Genomic DNA, 17944 nt, shown 5'->3' on the forward strand with positions numbered 1-17944 from the left:
AGTAGACTATATCATGATAGTTATTTGTCATTTGGCTTATATTAGATAATAGATGACATCGTAATGGACAGATTAAGTCAATATTAGGAAATAATTTTTTAATGCATGCTAGATAGGTTGTTTTGCATGGAAATAAATATGGTGTGCCTTGAAAACTTGGCTGGATGTTAGGTGTGCCTTGGTTTGAGAAAGTTTGAGAACCACTGCTCTAACTACACAGTGTTTCCCTCACGGTACTGTAACCGTACATCTGAGTATTTTCCTCTTCCACATCGCCCTCAAAATGGATTATAAACACAAATTAGGTTTGATGTGACATTTTTGAGGTGGTGTCAGCCAGCCTTAAAAAAATGATAAAAAATATAGAAACAAATGTGTTTCTTTTTCTCTTCCTCTGTTTCTCCTCTATATGAACAGGATATGAAAATGTAATAACAAAAATTAACTGTCTCTTGCCCTTTACTAGTCCTTTGTGTAACCCTCTGTTTTGGTTTGGTGTTTTTATTGTTTTTTTGTTTAGTTTTGTTTTTTTCACATAAAAAAAAAATGTTTTCCCCTTGGCACGAAACTTACATAAAAAAAATCCTTTGCTTAACTATGCATGAGTATAAAACTGTCCACAAAGGTTGTCATCTGCCACCTCTCCTGCACTTAGAGAATCAAACGTTGATCTCAAAAAGGACTAATTATATTTTAACCTCCGCTGTCTTTGCTCTGACAGCAATAAAGCAACTAAAATTTGTCATTAATATGTAATGGCAAAAGACAACAGAGGCACAACTGACAAAAATGGCTCACAACAAGTTTCTTCTTGGGTTCTGATTTGTAGAAATCAAAGTAAATTACCTGTTAAAGAGAGAAGGAAGGAGACAAATCCTCTCTTTGTTGTAGTTAAATTCCTCACTGCTGTTTTCATCTTCGTGTGGTAGCAGTAACATAAAATGATTTAAAAAATGATAGTTAAAACCACAAGATATAGCTCCGTCACATCAAATACTTCCAGTCAATCTACATGTTGTCTTCAGTGTCATGGTCCTCTATGGTCAAAAGCAGGAGTCAGAAACAGGCTCTTAAAATAGACCTCACTTCCTTCCTCTTCACAGTTTTAATCTACGCCTCAGTGTGGTTACACCCATGACTTGAAGAACACTTCAACAACACTGTAAAGATGATTTTTTATTCATTACTGACATGATGAAGCATGAAATATTACATTATTAATGTCTGCAGAAAAATGCATTTATTTTTTTATTAAGACAAACAAAGCTATAGTGGTTATAATATTTTCCACAACACAAGCATGACAACAGTTGTGGTCGCCCACTTCCTGTCCCCCACTCAGTATGAATGCAGCTGAAATCTGCCTGCTTCACTGTCTTTACCCTTCTGTCCTCAGTCACAGCGACTAAACTTTCAACACCCAAGCTGTCCTACATTATAATAACATATCCATTGACCATTTTCAATGTAAATTTAAAAACCAAAAACTATGAAAGGGGAAGCTGTAAATAAATACTATAAATAAAGAGACATTTGGAATGAATGGGACACAATACTAGCCTGACTCATAAAATAATATGAAATTTAACAAACAGGGTCCAAAAAAGGATGCTGTAAAAATACAAATGCACACAACAGTTCTTTATTTAAATATCAAAATATGACTCTTTACTACCACCTGGTGGCAGCAGGAAAGCATTGCAATTAAATCAGAGACATCTACGGTACTACACTGAAAAACTCGAATCTTACCAAGTATGATGTATGTGTTTGGTTGACATAAAGCATTTTAAATTAGCTCAAAGAGGGCTGCAATACTTCTAAAAACCAGTAGATGGCAGTAGTGCTGAACAGAAACCATCACTGCCAGAGAAGAAGTTTGAAATTATAACAAATGCATATGTGCACAGCTGCTCCACTGTAGTTCAGCTTCATCTTCACATTCTGGTGGACTATCTGACTATCCTTGAGCTAAAAGAGGTAAGAGAGAGCTTCTCTAAATCTGAATATCTTTCCTGAGTGCATTTGTTTGTTTGTTTTGTACGTTTTCCTTCTTTTTTTTTTTTTTTTTTGAGACAATGAAACTTTGATTCCGTAATGTTTTAAGCTAGCCTAGCATCAACTTACATGAAGCCACTCCAACCCTGCATGTTTTTAAAAACTGTTTCAATTGTAAAACAACTCTGTGGTTATTTTAGATGTAAAGTCAGTTTAAATGAAGCTGGTGATCCGAAAACCATCGAGTTTGACTTAAAAAGCTGCCGACTCCAACTATACATTGATTGATTTTCCAGGGAACATTAAAATAATTCTGTCAGACTCAACGAAAGACTCATTTTGGCCCAGTTATTAACACTTTTCAATTCAGCTGGTGTTAAATTCCTTACTATGAACATGTAATGTCTCTGATATTTCATCTCAGTTGGCAAAAACATGTCATTGTGATAGCAAATGAGCTCTGTTGAAAGTGAAGGGGTCCTGTCTATGAAATGAGCAGCGAGTGATAGATGTTTGATGTTATTTACATGTCAAGGGACTGAAAATATAAAAATAAAATCCCAAACTGTTTTGTATCTTTATCTGTGTCATTAAGCTACAGGTGCCCAGTAGGACATAAGCAGTAATAGACTCAGATGATGGAGCAGGGATCAAGTAAACATGATTTTAGCCCATTAAAGCCTGAAAACACAAATTATAGCCAGAAAATTCTAATTTTTTGGAACTGAAATGTTTATTTCATTTTCTACTGAAATAAAAAAATAAAAACCAAATTTCCAGAAAATTTAAAATATAATTTCTTTTGTATCTCATTTGATGCATTAGGTGTCTTTGGTAACTGATAATCCACTTGAGGGCATTTTTATTATTTATCAGATTGTATCCTGATGTTTTTTTTTTTTTGGTAATTCATGATCATATTGATTATACAGAGGTATCAAATATGATACAACAGGTTTTAAGGGGTTAAGGTCAAACATTCAACAGTCATTTAATGTTTAGTGTTTGTATTTATCTATGTTGTAATTTTCCTGTAGGATCACATTTGTGATTTACCATGAACTCGATTGTTTAACTGTTTTAAACAGTCCCACCTAAACCATCCAGCAAGAACCAGGGTGGAAACTAAATCTGCAGTTGATCAGAGAGGAGGATCTCCCTGCCATCATCACTCCTCTCCAGTGTCTGAGACTCCTCAGAGCACGGTGAACTGAAGGTATGTTTTAGATGGTTTTTATTATACTCTAAAACAGAGAAGCTAATTCAATCAAATTAAAAGCTATCTACTGTCCCTCACTTTAATCATTTTATTTAAATTCTTCAGACTAAGTTTGAATTACTAGATGTTGAAGTTTTTGATTTTTTTATTATTCATTTATTCCAAGCAGTAAAGCTGAGAGCAGGGACTTTTAAATTTTGATTGCTATGTTTTTCGTCGTTCTTGTCGGCACTTTTATTTTGGGGTCACAGGCTGAAAAGGTTGAGAACCGCTGCTGTAAGAGATATATTAAGAAATGACAAAGTTAAAAATATGGTTTTATTAATAAAAAAAGCATTAAATGCAAATAACAAACATTTTGGAAACAACAGAATGAAAAAATCAAGTACAAATGCAGATTGATTAGCATTAATGTTGATGAAGTACATGACAATAAATCTGTTGGTGTGACAGTCGATATCAAAATAGGTTGAGAATCACATAAAACATGAATAAACATTTATAAACAGAGACAGAGATGCAGAGCTAATTATAGATTTTATCTTTGTCCCCTTTTTGTCCAAGGAAATCTAATCCAGTTTACTGCTGATGGTTTCGTCTGCATTCCTCTTGTACTGTTGGTAACCATAACATTATTTTATATCTGTTATCAACCTGATTTTTGTCTTTCAGTAATAATTTATCATGAATTCATATCAGCCTACAGCAGCTGAAGGCAAATGTCCCCACTTCTCCACAGGAAGTCTTCTCCTGATTCAACAGCATTTAAAGAACATGACAGAAAAGTGAATGGAATACTGGTATAGTATGGTTGTAACATGTGACATAGATGACTGTAAATCTACAGTGGCTCTGTTTATTCAGTGCAGGAGGCTCTAACCTGAGGACTTCATACAGCATCTTCCTGCTCCTCTCTGTCTTCTCTCTGTGCTGCAGTGACGGCTGAGATGTTCTCGTACGCAGGATCAGAGTTTAACTGAGAGACAAAAAGATTTGATCAGAAATACACATTCAGTGATTATGTAAAATAAATCTAAACATATACCAAAACAGAAAAAATCTAAATAGATTCTACAATAAAAAAATCTATTGTCCCGGCTAATACTGTTGAAGTTTTACGGTATAAAAACCACAGCACACCTGCAGGGGTTTCTGTGCAGCTTATGGCTGTGCTGACAGAGATGGACAGAACTTTTACACTTTAGGTCAGTCCATCTCAGATGAGCTCAGGCCCAGAGAAGTGGGCGGGGCTTCTGGATGTTGTTGATATGTGTCTTTGTCTTTCTATGGTAGAGTCTTAACTTACATTTGCAGACACAGTGAGGAACTATGTTAACTGTCAATGGTTTTCTGAGGTGCTCCTGAGCCCATGTTGTAATATCATCACAGAATGATGATGGTTTATAAAGCAGCGCTGTCTGAGGGAGAAAGACATTCCCCGTCTGTGCTGAGATTTCTCCAGATTCTCTGAATCTTTTGATGATATTATGGACTGTAGTAGTGAGATCTATAACTACCCTGCAGTTGCACGTTGAGCAATGTTGTTTTTAAACTGTTAGTCTCTGCTTTTTGCAGATGATGTGGTTCTGCTGGCTCCTTCAGCTGGGGACCTCCAGCAGGCATTGGGCCAGTTTGCAGCTGAGTGTGAAGTGGTCTGGATGAGAGTCAGCACCTCCTGGTTCTCTGACAGAAAATGGTGGATGGCTCCCTCCGGGTGGGGAGTGAGTCTCTGGCTCAAGTTTCTTGGGGTCTTGTTCATGAGTGAGGGTAAAAGGGAGCATGAGATTGAAGGGCAGATTGGTGTAGTGTTGGCAGTACTGCAGGTATTGTACCAGACTGTTGTGGTGAGAAAGGAGCTGAGTTGGAAGGCAGAGCTTTCAATTTAAGTCAATCTTCCTCCCAACCCACACCTACTATGGTCATGAACTCTGGGTAAGGCCTGAAAGAATGAGATCACGGATACAAGCAGCCAAAATGAGTTTCCTCTAGGGGGTGTCTGGGCTCAGCCTCAGAGATAGGGTGAGGAGTTCAGACATGCGGAGGGAACTAGGAGTAGAGCCTTCAAATCCTTCTAATCCAAAGGAGCCAGTTGAGGCGGTTCAGGCATCTGATCAGGATGTCTCCTGGATGCCTCCCTTTGGAGTTTTTTGGGCACATCCAGCTGAGGAGACCTTGGGGAAGACCCAGAATGCTCTGCAGGGATTATATATGCTATCTGGTCCAGGAATACCTCAGGATTCCTCCAGAAGGAGTTGGAAAGTGTGGCTGGGAGAGAGATGTCTGGGTTGACTTGCTCAACCTGCTACCACCACAACCCAGCCCTGGATAAGGAGAAGGAGAGGAATACATGGACAGACAGACAAATAGACCATTTTTTCATGCAGTGGACAAACTGCAAAGAGGGGAACCTCACACCACTGATTGTTAATGACTGAACCTTTCAAGAGTTCTCCTTTTATACCCAATCATGGTACTACCACCTGTTACCAGTTAACCTACTCACTGGTGGAATGTTCCAGGTGTTTTGTTAGCATTCCTGTCTTTTCTTCACAACTTTTCAGGAACATGTTTCCAGCGTCAAAAATCAAAAAATGTTTGTCCGTATCAAAAACACTAAAAACCCCAATAACATTTATACGTTTGAAGATAAAACACACAGTTTAAAAGAATTTCCTTGTCACTTTGTGTTTTGATTAATGTCAGACAACATCCCAACTTTTTTGGATTGGCGTTTGTATGACAGACACTTTGATAACATTTTAGATTCAGTAGTCTGCCTCATCTGTGGATTAATTTAAAGTCTTGGACCTGTGGTCCAGGACCCACTTAGGGGATCTCCAGAGATTTCCAGGCTCTGTCTGCTCTGAGGCTGTTAAAACAAGATTTACACATAATAACTAAAATCATAATAAAACACTAATGAATAGTACGTACTAAGGTCAGTGGGTAAAAACATTGTGTTTAGGGTAGGGGTGGGAAAAAATATCGATTAATCGATGCATGGCAATATTTCCTCCCCCAATTCAATATCGATTCAGCAAATCCTCTGAATCGATTCACCTCCTGGCCAGTGGGGGTCACTGTGCGTGGGATTCACGTTGTATGGACGGAGACCGGACTCGACAAAACAAAAACCAACCATAACCATGTTATGTGAGGTTTATAACAATTTCCAAGAGGACAGAAATATTATTTAAGTTTACATGCACTTTACTTTTTCAGTGTTTATACAGAACTGCCTTTTTTTTACTGTTGTACTCCTTATGCACAAATAAGTTATTATTGTGCAAATTTTTATTTTCAGATGTTTTATTGCTCAAAAATGTGAGGTGACTTACCAAATATGTTCACATGGGCATGAAAATAATTTTTAAAAAATTGTCAACAGGTTATTTGTGTATTTCTACTTCTTACTGAATTGACATTGAAGCATTTAAATCAATATTGAATCGAATCGATATTGAATCAAATCGCAACCTAAAGAATCAAAATCAAATTGAATCGTGAGGTTCTGAACAATACCCAGCCCTAGTTTAGGGCTGTTTTGTTTGGTTTAAGAAATAAAATCATTAAAATTGATGTTTTTATTTTTTACTACAATGTATCCTGTTATTTGGTGTTTATCCTTGGAGACTCAAAGCAACCACTGATCTAAAGAATCGCTCATTTCTACTCGGATAGTTGTTTTTAGTTGTAAATTAATGTCACATCTTTTTCCAGAGTATTTAGATGCCAAAGCACCAGTACAGTGATTTATGGAAAGTTCCATCAGTAAGACCTCTCTCTCTCACCTCCATTGCTTCTGCAGGTTCAGCCTCCATAATGTCCTTCTTCCTGAAGTAAGTTTTTAAAAAGAGGAGAGGGGGGATCAAAACTTTGATAGAATCAACAAAGAATAGAGCAAGTCTGAGGAGGAAAAGGAAAGAGAGGAGAGTGAACACTTCTTGTTTTACCTCCTCCACAGAATCAAGGGGAGAAGAAGAATCATCACCAAGAGTCCCAGAGTTATCCTGGAGATGTTTGCTATGGATGCTGAGCTCCCTAGAATTAAAATCAGATAAATGAGACACTGTTATTAAAAGTAATGTTCCTGAGTCAGTGATTACAATGTAGGGGCAAAATGTAAGTCATGTTAATACCTGGAAAAAACTTTTCCATTCTGTGATAAGCTTTAGTTAGTAGTTCAGTTGAGACAGAGTCTCTCCTGTGTCTGTGCAGGTGAAAATGAATAATAGAGAGCTTACCTGACACAACAGTCAGAGTGAAGGTGGAGTTACGACACCCTATTTTGTTCTGGGCCTCACAGTAATAATTCCCACTGTGTTCTGCGCTGACATTACAGATGGTGAAGATCTGTCCTGAAGCTAGAGGTGAGTCTTCATTCTCCTTGTACCAGGTGTAATTAGCTGCTGGGTTAGCATCACTGCTACAGGTCAGATTCACTGAACTGCCCTCCATAATCTCAGCAGAGGGACTCACTGATACAGAGGGAAGCCTTGGAGCATCTGGAGGAGAAAACAGGGAAACACAATTCATGTTTTAGTTCAAATATGTCCTTATAATGTTCACAAATTAGAGTGCAAAAAAAATTTCAAAAAAACTACAACAGCATCAATAACCCACCAGAGTTTGCAGAGGAGTGACACTAGTATTTATATGATACTTTAAATGGATTGAAGCACATCAGCAGTAGATGCACGGTCTGGCCCATACCCAAAGTTGAGACCCAAAAATGTTCTGAAAAGAAGTCGTCAGCAGGCGCCTCTGCCCTCTGTCTATGTGCAGTTTGAGCTAAAGCACTCAATGCATGATCTTTGTGGCCTCAATGTCATTAAACTCTTTAAAACCACTTTACAACTTTTAATTTCTCCTAAAAGCAGAGATAAGAGAGGATTTTAACTGTGAAATACTTTCTACAATGATTTAAATGTTTTTATATATTCATGTAACATGGATGCTCACTCTTGTGTTGAAACATTACATTTCTATTTTGTTGTACGTTGTTGTCATTCCACTCACATTGGACATGGATAAAGACAGGTTTAGATTCTCTCCTCCCCTGCTGGTTCTCAGCTGCACACTGATACTCTGCAGAGTCAGAGGACTGGATTGAGCTGAAGACAAGCTGTGCTCCCTCACTGGACAGGGTTTGGTTCTTCCTGTACCAGGTGTATTTAGCTGCTGGGTTAGCATCACTGCTACAGGTCAGAGTCACTGAACTGCCCTCCACTATCTCAGCAGAGGGACTCACTGATACAGAGGGAAGCGTTGGAGCATCTGGAGGAGAATACATCGAAACACAATTCACATGTTTTAGTTCATATATGTCCTTAAAATCTTCACAAATTAGAATACAAAAAATATATTTAAATAAAAATACAACAGCATCAATAATTAGGGTTGCCACCTTTCAGAAATGAAAATAAAGGACGCCCACTATGGCTCCTCAGGGTCACTACCACCCAAGGACTGGTATATTTAATTTAGAAAAAATGAATTTAGTCAAACTTAAAGCGAGTTTCGGGAGTAGACATTTTTAAACACATGGGTATAGTGCGCAGCAGCATCTGTAATCAGGCAACACGTGGCAGGACCAGGCAGGCAGGCACACAGAGACACAGACGCAGAAGTCAGAGGTCTATCCGCTGTACCACTCTGAACCATATTCCCAATCAGTTATTTTTGGTCATCTGAGGAAGGCAGGTAGTATTAATTCTTACTAACACACCAGTCTGGATTTCTTCAATGGTCTGAATGCCTTGGCTATATTTTTTCAGAGACTTGATGTTCCATCCATGTGTCTTAATTCAACATCCTTACACAAAAACAGTTTTAACTGCTTCTCCCACAGTGACTGACGAGCACAGAACAGGTCAAAGTTGTTTGGTTCTGCTGTGATTGTTACTGACTGACTGACTGAAAAAGCAGATGTACTCATTAACCTGTTCTGTGGTCATCAGTCAATGTGGGAGAAGCAGTTAAAACTGTTTTTGTGTAAGGATGTTGAATTAAGACACATGGATGCAAGTCTCTGAAAAAATATAGCCAAGGCATTCAGACCATTGAAGAAATCCAGACTGGTGTATTAGTAAGAATAATTAAGGGCAAAGTTGAGACCCAAAAATGTTCTGAAAAGAAGTCGTCAGTAGGCGCCTCTGCCCTCTGTCTATGTGCAGGTTGAGCTAAAGTGCTCAATGCATGATCTTTGTGGCCTCAATGTCATTAACTCTTTAAAACCACTTTACAACTTTGAATTTCTCATAAAAGCAGAGAAAAGAGAGGATTTTAACTGTGAAATACTTTCTACAATGATTGAAATGTTTTTATATATTCATGTAACATGGATGCTCACTCTTGTGTTGAAACATTACATTTCTATTTTGTTGTTCGTTGTTCTCATTCCACTCACATTGGACATGGATAAAGACGGGTTTAGATTCTCTCCTCCCCTGCTGGTTCTCAGCTGCACACTGATACTCTGCAGAGTCAGAGGACTGGATTGAGCTGAAGACAAGCTGTGCTCCCTCACTGGACAGGGTTTGGTTCTTCCTGTACCAGGTGTATTTAGCTGCTGGGTTAGCATCACTGCTACAGGTCAGAGTGACTGAACTGCCCTTTGTTATTTCATCCAGAGGACTCACCCACACAGAGGGAGTCTTCAGAGCATCTGGAGGAGAATAAACATCTGTTAAATATGCTGAGTAGAAAATATCAGAGAACATTGTGTTTGAGATCTTGATGAGCCACAGGAGTGATGTCTACTCACATACAGAGGGTGAGGCGTAATTTTCAAGTCCTTTCAGAGCACAAGACATAAAGTCTCCTGGATAAAGCCGATCTCTATGAGAAGAGTTTTCAGCACTCGGGATTTTCTGTCCGTTCTTCAACCAGGTATAAGAAATACCACCAGCAGGACTACAGCTGCTGTGACACCTCAGCTCTGCCTCAGTATAATCCTGGTGGACTGTTACACTGATCACCTTCACCTGGAGAGCTGGACATGTGAGAAAAACCCAGAAATGTCAAAAAGTAACAGCAATAGAATGCTGTTATTTTAACCTTACAGTTAACAGGATCATAAATCAAGACATCAACAACAAAAATGAAACAATAGAATTAAAGAATTTATCATCAGTTATGTTTTGTCCTGAAGTTATGAACATAGAAGATTGAATTTTTCTTAACTGTGCTGCTGTGAGTCTGATCTGTGTTTACCTGTGACAGTCAGAGTTGTACCAGCGAAGCTGTTCCCCCATTCAAGGCCTGCTGTTTTAAATTTGAAGTGATACTGAGCAGAGTTGCTCTCTCTCAGCTCAGAGATTCTCAAAGTGATAAACCATCCTCCTCTCAAGCTTTGGACACGACCTGCATACTGGGGGTCTTTACTGAGGTCTTCAGGCTCTGTGCCTCTCTTCCACTGATGACTACGATCAGGACTGAACCAAAACATTGATTGGAGCCACTTATAGCTGTAGTAGGTGCATGAAATGTTCACTGATGAGCCTTTAAGGGCACAGATGGTTCTGACATTGTACGTCACTCTGTAGCAGGAACGACCACGGACACCTAGAGTTAAAGAAAAAGTCACTCTAGTTCGAGTTGAAGAAAAACAGTTGAACAAGTTAAGGTACAAATAAAAAAATGCTCATTTCTTGTGAGTTTGAAGAACAGAGGAAGATTTTAAGAGTAAATCTCCTCAACTATTCCCACATAAGAGCATCTACAGCATATATGAGAAACAGTGTTGAATTTAAAATTGCATCTTTAGTTTTCATCCACAGGAACATTTTTATTTTGTCTTTCCCACCAAAAAAGCCCAGACAAAAGTGGTCATCATTTGACAGTTAAATATATGAAACATTTGCCTTCTTTGATGAAATTTTGTGTTTAAGAGGCCTTTTATAAATAATAACTGGGTATAAGGCTTTAACCTCTAGGAAAGCAAACATTTAAAGCTCCTTATTGCAGAACAGCCCGGGATTATGTGATTTTGGGAGTTTTAACAAACAAGAGTTTAATGAGAGTTTGTTTTGATTTTTAAATGCAAGCATTTAATTTTTACATAAAGACACATGTCTCAACTATCATAGGACACCAGAGATATTTTTGTGGCTGTTTCTGATCTGTAAGGAGTCAGAGTGTAAAGTATAGTGTAGAACAGGTACCATAGAATGGAGATATCAAACTTACACACTGAAGGTGAGGGGAAATCCTCATATCCTTTTAAAGCACAGGCAACGCTGTGTAAGGGGTGAAATCTTCCTGAGAAAGAAGATTCTTCCTCCTTCATTTTCTGTCCGTTTTCGTACCAGATGTAAGAAAGAGGAGCAGTGGGTCTGCAGCTGCCATGGCACGTCAGTACTGCAGAGTAATCAGACCCGACCCATTTTACACCGCTCACCTGCACCTGTAGAGCTGGGTATGTAAAGAAGAGCCAATAATGATTAAGAAATAAAGTACTCATCAACATAAGTGTCATTATGTTAATCCCCTCTATCAAAAATCTGACCAACAGAACACAGAAGTTCTGGTATCTCCTCAACATCAACACTTCCAAATTTATGAACTTCTCAATCAAAGAATATCCCAAAAGGCAAAAGTTCAACATGATGCATTAAACTGCAGAATACAAACTAAACAATGACTGACAAGAGCCACCCTCATGAAATATCTTCAACCATTAGAGAAACAAAACATTGGTATTTTACAAACGATATTTAACATGGAAAAAAAGAAAAAAAAAACAACTGAAATGTAGAGAAAACAAGTTAAATGTGAAAGATGAAGCAGCTTCATTAACATCAAACATCCTGCAAGTACATAAAAGCAGACAATGCAACACTGGAAGACACAGTTCCCTATTCATAAAATGGCTGCAATAACAAAACACTACAAATGCATCCCTCAGGTCTGACCATCAGGGTTCCTGCAGACCCTTTTAGAACTCGCTGCAGAATCGAGCTCAGACACATCAGTGTGTGGCACAAACTGCTAAAACACTTCTCATCTTGTCCGGTGTCTTTCCTCAGTGTTCAGCATCTAAGTCATTAATCAGCTATCAGGACATGTCATGGATGTTCTCTATTGAGAACATCATTAGTCAGCTATCAGCTATATTAATCCCACGTGCCTTAAATTGGACTTTCTGAATTTAAGGCCATAAAAAGTCTTATTTTTACTCATGAGAGGTCTAAAACTTTAGGAGGCATATTGACTTAGACACATCTTTGTCAGTCTTTGTTTTCTACCTACATTTATTCAATTTTAATCACTCTTTTTTGAGTACATGTTTGTTGTATTTGTTATATTGGTAGAAAATAGGCATTAAATGTGCCAAAAATCATCAGATTTGGGTGGTTATGACCAAAAAATCTCTTCAATCAACAACAGTTTAATTAACTGTCTGGTTTAGCAGGGAATCCCACGTGCCTTTAATTTTTATCCCTTTTCCACATAAAACCTGGTATTAATTTTGCTCAGCTCAGGTCTGTAAAAGGTCTTAAAATTTGAAATGTCCGTAGGAGCCCTGTATCATGCATCCATGAAAATGTCCTCACTTGTCTCCATTCAACCATGCCTGTAGCTAGAACCTTATTTTTCTTCAACAGTGCTGATTAGCCAGTCTTTCTCTGACTTGGAACAAGTGAATAAGCTTGATGCTTTGCAAGGATGATCCACCTGATGACAGACATGGAATCTGGTCAAGCCATCGGTTCTGCATGACTATGAGGGCCACTGACACACTGCAGTGTATTTCCATGTTAATGCCAGTGTCCAATCATCCATCCATCCATTTTCTTCTATATAGTTCATCCAGTGTGTTTTGGATCTGCCTCCAGGTCTTCCCATAGTTTGATGTGCCCGGAGGACCTCCAAAGTGAGGTGACCAAGAGCAGTAGCTGTACTTCCTGTTCCCTTCAGATGTCTGAACTCCCCATCCATCTCTATCTAACTCTCATTGAGGCTGCTTTTATCCACAGCGTTGTTCTTTTGGTCATGACCATAGGTGTGGCTCGGGATGTAGATCGACTGGTAAATCTAAAGATTTCCTTTCTGTCTCAGCTCATGCTTCACCGCAACGCTCTGACATAATACCTCCAATACTGCTGATGCTGCATCAATCCTCCTGTCAGTCTCATGCTCCCATTTACCCTCACTCTCCTTTTACAGAAACAAATATCCAATGACCAAAAGATACATGGACTTACCCCTGTTTAACCATTTTATTTTTACGTTGCTACAGCATGACATTAGATAGGCTTATTCCATCATTGCAGTTTTATTGACAAAGAAAAAACATCCAAAGAGCAGACATTTAGTGGATCAAAAAAAAACAAACAAAAAAAAAACTTGATGAAAATTGTTACCTGTGACTGACAGAGTGACTCCAGGTGAACCAGTAACTCCTCCCTCTGGTTGGTTTGTCATCAACATGAATCTGTACTCAGCTGAGTCGCTCTGTCTGACGTTGGTGATCCTCAGGGTGCAGCTGTTATTATAAAAGTGATACTCCACACGACCTCTGTAATCTGGGTCATTTCTCAGATCCAAAGGGTTGTTTCCATTCATTTTCACAAACCAGAAAGATCTCCAAACTACGGTGTCATGCTCATTCCCTCTAGATGGATATGTGTAAGAACATGGTATGTCCACTGTTGATCCTTCCACAGCACAGATCTGAGAGGAAGAGTAAGTCACTCTCCAGTCACTCTGAGCCTGTACCACTGCAACACAGAGAAAAGTAGACTTTTTAATCAGAACTACAATTTTACTTGCAGAGGTGAATGTAAAGCTCAGGGAGAAAGAACTCAGGAATGCCCACACTGTATGTATAAAACATGGATAGCCTATGGATGCAGGGCTGAGAGTGCAGTGATAATATGGAAAACTATGTGATGTAAAGACAACCATAAACACTTTTGAGTTTTTTCAAAGTCCATAAGCACTGGAGAATAATCTGTTTGACAGAAGAACATCCTCCTCCAGTAAAAAATGTGGGCACTAAATATTTTATTGCACACATATTGGCTCAATTGATTTTTTTGTTTTTCCCCTGGAAAGCCTCTGTGTTTGGCACGACTTTGCCATGTAAACTTCACCTATAGCTACGTGCTCTTTCACATCAGAATATCTGGATAGAATTGTTGGACCTAAAGTCCACTCATGACAGCAGTAGATCTGCTGGTGTCCCTCGTGTCCACAGCAAAAGACACATGTTCAACACTGGAGTTGAAATCTTTCATTGTAGTTTCTTTTTTAGTTTGTTGTTGTTGTCTCGGCTGGTACATGAAGTTTGCATTATAAATACTGAAAACACAGAGGCTTTTGGGTTTTTTGATGTAACGTACCATTGAGCCAACATTGTTTTCTTGGCCTGTTTTTGCCTTAAAAATGCCACGGCCTGTAAAGCCTGGCTTCTCTGCTCTCCATGGAAAACTGTTGGTTATAACACAGCATCGCCCCTACATTGGCATCATGTCACAACTACTCTTTGATTCTGATGAAGCTGCAAGTGTCACCCTCAACATTGCACTAACATGTTGGAGGGCATGGACAGCAGCTTTTCAACTTGTGAAACAACACCTTCTCACCACTGGTGACAAACTGTAGCTTCTTTTAGAACTCGCTGCAGAATCGAGCTCAGACACATCAGTGTGTGGCACAAACTGCTAAAACACTTCTCATCTTGTCCAGAGTCTTTCATCAGTGTTCAGCATCCAAGTCATTAATCAGCTATCAGGACATGTGATGGATGTTCTCTATTGTGACCCCATTATAACATGCTAACATTGGAGGGTAAATTCTAACACCAGCATGATAAACACCAAGCACAAAAATTCCGATGTGTTTGGTACACATATTCAGCATGCCAGGATCTAGCCTGGTAGGGAAACTAGTGTCAGTACTTCATAGCATCACTCAATTTAAAAAAGAGCAAAAGACAACAACAAAAAGAGGCTCCAAATAAATTTAGGTTAAAGTAAAAGCCCCTCAAAGAATTATTTCCTAAAACGGGAAAATTTTCTAAAGTTCAAATGAGAAATAACGGGAAAAAACTTTGGAAACTCAGTATGTGGACCTGTGCAATAACTCAGTTTAACAATTGATCATTTAGTGAAAAAAATCTACATTTTCTCTTGAACTTCCTCCACTGCTCCCCAAGGCCTCTGACAGGTTGAGCACAGGCAAACTGTGGTAGGAAACACCGTGTTAGAAGGAGAAACATCCGTGCACCAGCTCGCTTTTCTCCCTCTCCTCACACATGGACAGCACATGCATTAGAGCTGGAGCAGAGGTGGTTCTCTAACTACACAGTGTTTCCCTCAAAGCTCTATAACTGTACAACATCTGAGTATTTTCCTCTTCTACATAACATCACCCTCAAAATGGATTAAAAACACAAATTAGGTTAGATGGGACATTTTCCAGGTGATGTCAGCCAGCCCTAAAAAATGATGTAAATATAGAGACGAGTGTATTTCTTTTTTTCTCTCCCTCTATTTCTCCTCTATATTAGCAAAATGTGAAAATGTGATAACCAAACTTAACAGTCTCTTCTCCTTTACTATTCCTATTTATAACCCTCTGTTGTTATAAAAAAATAAAATATAAAAAAAAAATAGAAGTTGGTTTTCCCTGAGCATGAAACTTAAAAATGAATAATTTCTGTGCTTAACTGTGTATGGATGTAAGACTGGCAAACTTTTTACACAAAAGCTGTCATCGGCCACCTCTCCTGCACTTCAAGAACCAAAACTTGAACTTCAAAAATGAATAATTATACATTAACCTCCTCTGTCTTTGCTCTGACAGCAATAAAGCAACTAAAATATGTCGTTAATATATAATGGCAAAAGACAACAGAGGCACAACTGACAAAAATGGCTCACAACAAGTTTCCTCTTGGTTCATATTTCTAGATATCCAAGTAAATTACCTGTTAAAGAGAGAAGGAAGGAGACAAATCCTCTCTTTGTTGTAGTTAAATTCCTCGCTGCTGTTTTCATCTTCGTGTTCCATCAGTAACATAAAATGTTTAAAAAGATAGTTAAAACCACAAGATATAGCTCAGTCTCATCAAATACTTCCAGTCAATCTACATGTTGTCTTCAGTGTCATGGTCCTCTGTGGTCAGGAGCAGGAGTCAGAAACAGGCTGTTAAAATCGACCTCACTTCCTTCCTCTTCACAGTTTTAATAAGTGTTGACGCCTGAACGTGGGAACGAACATGACTTGTGTTAGTCTGATGCCACCAAACCTTTAAAGTCCACATCAGAACATTTCAACAACACTATAAAGATGTTTTTAATTTATTACTGTGACATAATGAAGCATCAAATATTACATTATTCATGTCTGTTTTATTGTTGTCGGGTTTTTTAATTCTTGGTGATATTTTTCAACATTGTGAGACAAAGACTTTTTAAATGCTTGTTTGTTTGTTTTTTTTTACTCAGACAAACAAAGCTATAGTGGTGATAATATTTTCCACAACACAAGCCGGACAACAGTGGTGGTCGGACACTTTCTGGAAATTTAAGACCCAAAAACTCTAAAAGGGGAAACTGTAAATAAATCCTATAAAATAAAGAGATATTTGGAATGAATGGGACACAATAGTAGCCTGACTCATAAAATAATATGAAATTTAACAAACAGGGACCAAAAAAGAATGCAGTCAAAATACAAATGCACACAACAGTTCTGCCTTTAAATATCAAAATATGACTCTTTACTACCACCTGGTGGCAGCAGGAAAGCATTGCAATTAAATCAGAAATGTCTACTGTACTACACTGAAAAACTCAAATCTGACCAAGTACTTGTCTGACTTTTGCTTGCATGTGAACATATCTCAAGAATGCTTTAAAAGATTATCTTCATTCTCTGCACATATGTTCACCTTCACTCAGGGATGATCTGATTCAATTCTAGAGGTCAAAGGTCAAAGATAAAGTTCATTCAGCTTCATATCTAGCCCTTACTTCTAATATTTGTACTACAGAAAATCCCCTAGCCTGTTTTCTTGACCAGACAGTGAAAACACTTCCTGGTATTGGAAACTTTGCACATGCGTGTTTAATGATGAGGCAGATCTGTCCAGTTTGGTTGGACGACGTGTATCACTCAGAAAATGAACAACAGGAATTGTTCACCTTCATAATATTTTTTATTTTTAGGTAACTTAAAACACATCCTTTTGTTTGGTTTAAATATTATTTTATTGTTATCAAAGTCAATGTAAGTTTTTCACTTGTTCCCTTTGAACTACATTTATGTGTTTGGTTGTCATAAAGCATTTAGGTTAGCCTAAAAACAAAAATTATAGCCAGAAAATGCTATTTTTTTGGAACTAAAATATTTATTTAACTTTCTACTGAAATAAAAAAAAGAATCAAATTTTCCATAAAATTTAACATATACATTTTTTGCATCTCATTTGATGCATTCAGTGTTTTTGGTAACTGATAATCCACCTGAGGGCATTTTTATTATTTATCAGATTGTATCCAGAAGGTTTTTTTGGTAATTTATAATCATATTGATTAGAGAGAGGTATGATAGAAGTATGTATCAAATATGCTACAACAGGTTTTAAGGGGTTAAGGTCAAACATTCAACAGTCATTTAATGTTTAGTGTTTGTATTTATCTGTTTTAATTTTCCTGTAGGATCACATTTGTGATTTACCATGAACTCGATTGTTTAACTGTTTATATATGAAAT

The 17944-nt window shown here is 38.0% G+C and overlaps 2 protein-coding genes across 3 annotated transcripts in view; both read right to left on the bottom strand.

Moving 5' to 3' along the window:
* Positions 1 to 1007, bottom strand: part of LOC121507804 — a 21528-nt gene extending 20521 nt beyond the window's left edge. The window contains exon 1 of the mRNA XM_041784144.1: positions 847 to 1007. Coding sequence (XP_041640078.1) covers positions 847 to 916 — 70 coding nt within the window. The 5' untranslated portion in view covers positions 917 to 1007. The remainder of the gene's footprint in view (positions 1 to 846) is intronic.
* A 2662-nt stretch (positions 1008 to 3669) lies between these two features.
* On the bottom strand, positions 3670 to 16323 carry LOC121508407 (B-cell receptor CD22-like). Of its 2 annotated transcripts, XM_041785246.1 has the most exons (11): positions 16155 to 16323; positions 13585 to 13941; positions 11408 to 11632; positions 10433 to 10783; positions 9984 to 10211; positions 9627 to 9884; positions 8237 to 8494; positions 7462 to 7722; positions 7171 to 7258; positions 7009 to 7051; positions 3670 to 4193 (listed from the first exon to the last, which is right to left on the bottom strand). In XM_041785246.1, the coding sequence occupies exons 1-11, from the start codon at positions 16222 to 16224 to the stop codon at positions 4107 to 4109; spliced, it is 2226 nt and encodes a 741-aa protein (XP_041641180.1). In that variant the 5' UTR covers positions 16225 to 16323; the 3' UTR covers positions 3670 to 4106. The 2 variants fall into 2 exon arrangements, with proteins under 2 accessions (XP_041641180.1, XP_041641181.1); XM_041785247.1 differs by lacking the exon at positions 8237 to 8494.
* Between the last annotated feature and the right edge of the window lie 1621 nt (positions 16324 to 17944).

The sequence above is a fragment of the Cheilinus undulatus genome, linkage group 4 (assembly GCF_018320785.1).
Source record: "Cheilinus undulatus linkage group 4, ASM1832078v1, whole genome shotgun sequence".
Classification (NCBI taxonomy): domain Eukaryota; kingdom Metazoa; phylum Chordata; class Actinopteri; order Labriformes; family Labridae; genus Cheilinus; species Cheilinus undulatus.

Coding starts and splice junctions, on each gene's coding strand:
- LOC121508407 (XM_041785246.1), bottom strand. CDS start 16,224: ATGAAAACAGCAGCGAGGAATTTAACTACAACAAAGAGAGGATTTGTC. Junction 8,495..9,626: donor CGTCTTTATCCATGTCCAAT/GTGAGTGGAATG, acceptor ATTCTCCTCCAG/ATGCTCCAACGCTTCCCTCT. Junction 7,052..7,170: donor CCCTTGATTCTGTGGAGGAG/GTAAAACAAGAA, acceptor AACTTACTTCAG/GAAGAAGGACATTATGGAGG.